The 3927-nt window shown below is 54.7% G+C and overlaps 1 protein-coding gene across 1 annotated transcript; it reads right to left on the bottom strand.

Moving 5' to 3' along the window:
- Positions 1-1201: 1201 nt before the first annotated feature.
- Positions 1202-3448, bottom strand: SP9 (Sp9 transcription factor). Its single transcript, XM_039366810.1, has 2 exons — positions 3428-3448; positions 1202-2539 (listed from the first exon to the last, which is right to left on the bottom strand). Exons 1-2 carry the CDS (start codon positions 3446-3448, stop codon positions 1202-1204), a joined length of 1359 nt encoding a protein of 452 aa, XP_039222744.1.
- Between the last annotated feature and the right edge of the window lie 479 nt (positions 3449-3927).

Genomic DNA, 3927 nt, shown 5'->3' on the forward strand with positions numbered 1-3927 from the left:
TGTTTATTCAAAATAAGTTGTACTGGTTGTAATGGGATTTATTTCCCAATTGATCTGTTTAACATTGCAACTATTGCTTTAATCCCGTCAGTGCAATGTCTATGATGAGGGGGGTCAGATTGCAATAAAAGTAAATAAACAGCGGGATTGTCTAGGCTAGGGGAAAATGAAACCCCAGAGCGCATTGTTCAGAATCCTTTAATAATACCAAAATGAAAATATTATGAAGATTTTTTTTCCAATACAGATAAACGCATTAAATCTCTTTAAACAACCTTAAATTACTGGTGTGAGTGAAATGTTAACTCAACATTTTAAATATATTTTACATATATACTGACCTCCACAAAGTGCATCAGAAATAATAATTTAAAAAAAAAAGAATTCCTCTGAGTTTCAGGAATTCACCCCTCCCCCCCAATCAGAACTGACATTTACAAGGGGAGAAAAAGAGAACACAGTGGGGGGGGGAGTGTTTTGGGATCCTACTTATACATAGCTTTGATGAATTAGAGATAAACCGTCTCCGGTTTTCCAGTTTGGTTTCTCACCTTGAGCCTTTGTATGCGTGTCTGGGTGTGGGTATTGCGCACAAGCGCGCAACGGACGATTACCGTCTTTCAGATTTAAATATAAAAGCGCCATTGTAGAATAGTTCACCAAGTAAGACTTGCTGTTTGTCTGCAGTAAATTTAGATTTATAACTATACTATAATCACTCCAAAAGACAGCACCGTAGTCCTGGGTGGCGAGTTCCGTTTTTATGCGGTTGTTCGTTTGCCTCTGGCGAGTCTGTTATTTTTTGGGGGGAGGAAGGTGAATGCGCATGACAAGGAGAGGGTTGGAGAGAGGGGGAAAAAGATAAAATTTCCGGCCACTTGTATTGCTCTTCGCCAGGAAGATTAATTAAGGTCGTTGTTTATCCTTGTTCGGGGAACTGTTGTATTGTCTGCGTCTCTGCCTGGAGGGCCGGGTTCAAGGTCTCTCCAACAGTCTTAACAGCTCGCCCTCCGCGTCACCTTTGCACCCATCCCACCCCGGTTTTTTCCCCCTAAAAACTCCCGGAACAGCCGAGCCCGAGCGGCCGGCAGCCGCCTTTGGCTTCTCCCCCGCGCGTCTCCTTTCTCCCGCCCTCTTAGTTGGCGGGCTCCCGTCCCGCCAAAACTTCTCCCGCCGCCGCCGCCGCCGCCGCCGCCCGCTCTTAAGAGTCATTGGGCCCCGTTGTGGAGTCCTTGCCTCGCGCCTCGTGCAGAATGAGATCTGGCGACTCGGATCTGGGCGTCTCCAAGTTGCTGGCGTCCGTGTCGCTGTCGCTGCCCTTTTTGCCCCCGCCTCCCCCGTTGTGCGTTTTAATATGTTTGCTCAGGTGGTCGCTGCGCATGAAGCGCTTGTTGCAGACCGGGCAGGCGAAGCGCTTCTCGCCGGTGTGAGTCCGCAGGTGCCGCTGGAGTTCGTCGGAGCGCGTGAAGCGCTTGCCGCAGAAGAGCCAGTTGCACACGAAGGGCCGCTCGCCCGTGTGCCAGCGCAGGTGCGCCTTGAGGTGCGACGTCTTGCCGTAGACCTTCCCGCAGCCGGGGATGTGGCAACTGTGCAGCCCTTTGCGCCTCAAACTGGCGCCCGCCGGGCCCAAGCGCTCGGCCTCCTGGCAGTTGGGGCAATCGCAAGTGGCCCGGCCCGAATAGCGCCGGGCGGAGCGCGCCGAGCTTCCTCCAGCTGCCGCCGCGGCCGCAGCTCCTGAGATCATGGCGCTGGCCGCGGCCACGGCGGCGCTGGAGTCCGTGTAGGAAGGGAGCACGGGCTTGAACCCCTCCTGGGTTAGTAGGTGCTGGCTGGTGGAGAGCAGGTGCGAAGCAGCCGTGGAGCCCAGGCCGGTGGAGCTGAAGGCCGAGTGGGTGAGGGAGCTGAAGTCGGCCGGGTTATAGGTGCCCAGCTGGGAGTGGAGGGAGGCCTGGGGGGCGCCCGAGTGCAGCGAGCTCTGCAAGCCTCCGGCCGGGTTCTGCACCTCCAGCCACGAGCTCGGGTTGGTATGCACGTCCCACCACGACGAGGCCGCCCCGTTAGCCACCTCGCCGGCCGCCAGCGTGGAATGGAAGCCGGACTTGTACCACGATTCGTACGGGTGCGCCATGCCCACCCGCGGATACAGGCTATCAGCCGCCGAGCTGTGCACTTTGGAGATGAAGGCCGACTGCCCGCCGGGCTCTTGCGGGGACACTCCCGTCGCCGCCGAGTTGGAAAAAAGGCCGCTGTAATCGCTGCTGAAGGCCGAAGAAGTGGGCGAGGTGGAAGCCAGGCAGAAGGCGCTGTTGGCTGTGCCGCTGCCGCTGGCCAGCCCGCTGGAGCCCCGGCTGGTAGCCACAGTGAAGCCGGACAGGCTGGAGCCCAGGTTGCAGCTGGAGGTGGAGCGTTTCCAAGGGTGGAAGCTGCCCTTGGCGAAGGCGCTTGACTCCGGCAAGGTAGTGAGCGGGCTGGTGTTCCCGATCTTGTTGCAGGTGGCGGCCAGCATGGCCAAGGGCGTGGTTCCGAAGCGTGGCTCTTCCTGTGGGGGGGAGACACAAAACGAGCCCGTCAACCTCGCCCTCTAGCCCCAAGCGCGCATCGGACACGGCCCAACTTCCTTCACCCGCCGCGACGCTCTCAGGAGGAGGCCCCGGATGCACCCAAATCAGAGGCGTCCTCGCCAAAAGTTGGGCTCAAAGGATTCTCCTTAAAAAAGCAAACAAAGGAAAAACTCCAGGTTCAGTCTCGTCCCGCCTAGGTCGATCCAGACAGTCACTTGATGATGCTGAGCGGAAGGAGAAGGCATTTAAGAAAGAAACTCCAGAACACCCTAGGCCAGACATAAATGAAATGAAGAAAGCCCCAAGCAAAACGCATAACGGGTTTTTCTTAAAGAGAAAGGCTGAGGTTTGTCCATTTCTCTCATAATGATGGCTGGCCAAACCGATCTTAAAATCAAAATCAAATATCCATTGGAGCGGGCGACGGCGGCACTCTGCTCTCTCTCTCTAAAGGCCTTAAGAGAGGGCCACCTTGCTAAATGGAAGCGCGACGAACCCGTGCATGCGGGCACAGGACTTCCCTATCAGGCCGCCAGTAAATCTGAGGCTGCGAGAAATTGCTACGGGGTCAGTTTAAGATAATGGAAATTGGGGAGGGGGGCGGGAGAGAGCGAGAGCGAGCAGTGAATGCCAGGACAAATCAAAGCAGCGAATAAAGAGGGTCGTAGGCTGAAACGGGAATTCAAAGAAGCCCTGAAGGAGAGGATTGGCTTTCTTTTATCATCCAGTTTATATAACCTCCTCTCCTGATTGCAACCACAAACTGATTCCTGCTGGATCAACACTGTGGGTCAAAAATGGGAGAGGGGGTGGAGACGACAACGAAAATCGACCTCCACGAGTATAAGAAGCATCCCCTAACTTACCCCAAGGATAGACGTAGCCATAGCCAAGTCGCTTGGCTGGGTGATCGGATCGGAAAGAGGGCTCTGCCTTGAAGGGAGGCTGGCGAGTGCGCGCGACGTCCTCCCAGCTTCCCGCTGTACTCCAGCGCACTAAGTACGCTCCTGTCTCTGGACCGCTAAACTCAGCCTAAGTGCAGAGAGCGCCCGCTTTGAAGTACCGCTGGCTGGGACTCTTACCCAATGAGGGAGGAGAAAGGACAAGCAGGAGTTGCCCCGCAGCCAATCAGAAACTTGAGATACAAGAACCGGGGCTCCGAGCGCGTGCCAGTCAAAGTCGTGCTGGGGGGGGGGGAGGATTCTACTAGTGTTCTTTAGTCTTTTAAAAGCATTATACTGCAATTAACTCTTTTTTAAAAAAAAAATAAATAATGCCTAGGTTGAAATACCGCTAAGGTCATAACAGGAACGAACAATAGAGATGCTACTCCTGCTTTTCGGTGTTGGTTTCTACGATGGGAGCA

This window comes from Crotalus tigris, unplaced genomic scaffold, assembly GCF_016545835.1.
Source record: "Crotalus tigris isolate CLP2741 ecotype Arizona unplaced genomic scaffold, ASM1654583v1 scf7180000020397.568083, whole genome shotgun sequence".
In the NCBI taxonomy this organism is placed as follows: Eukaryota; Metazoa; Chordata; class Lepidosauria; order Squamata; family Viperidae; genus Crotalus; species Crotalus tigris.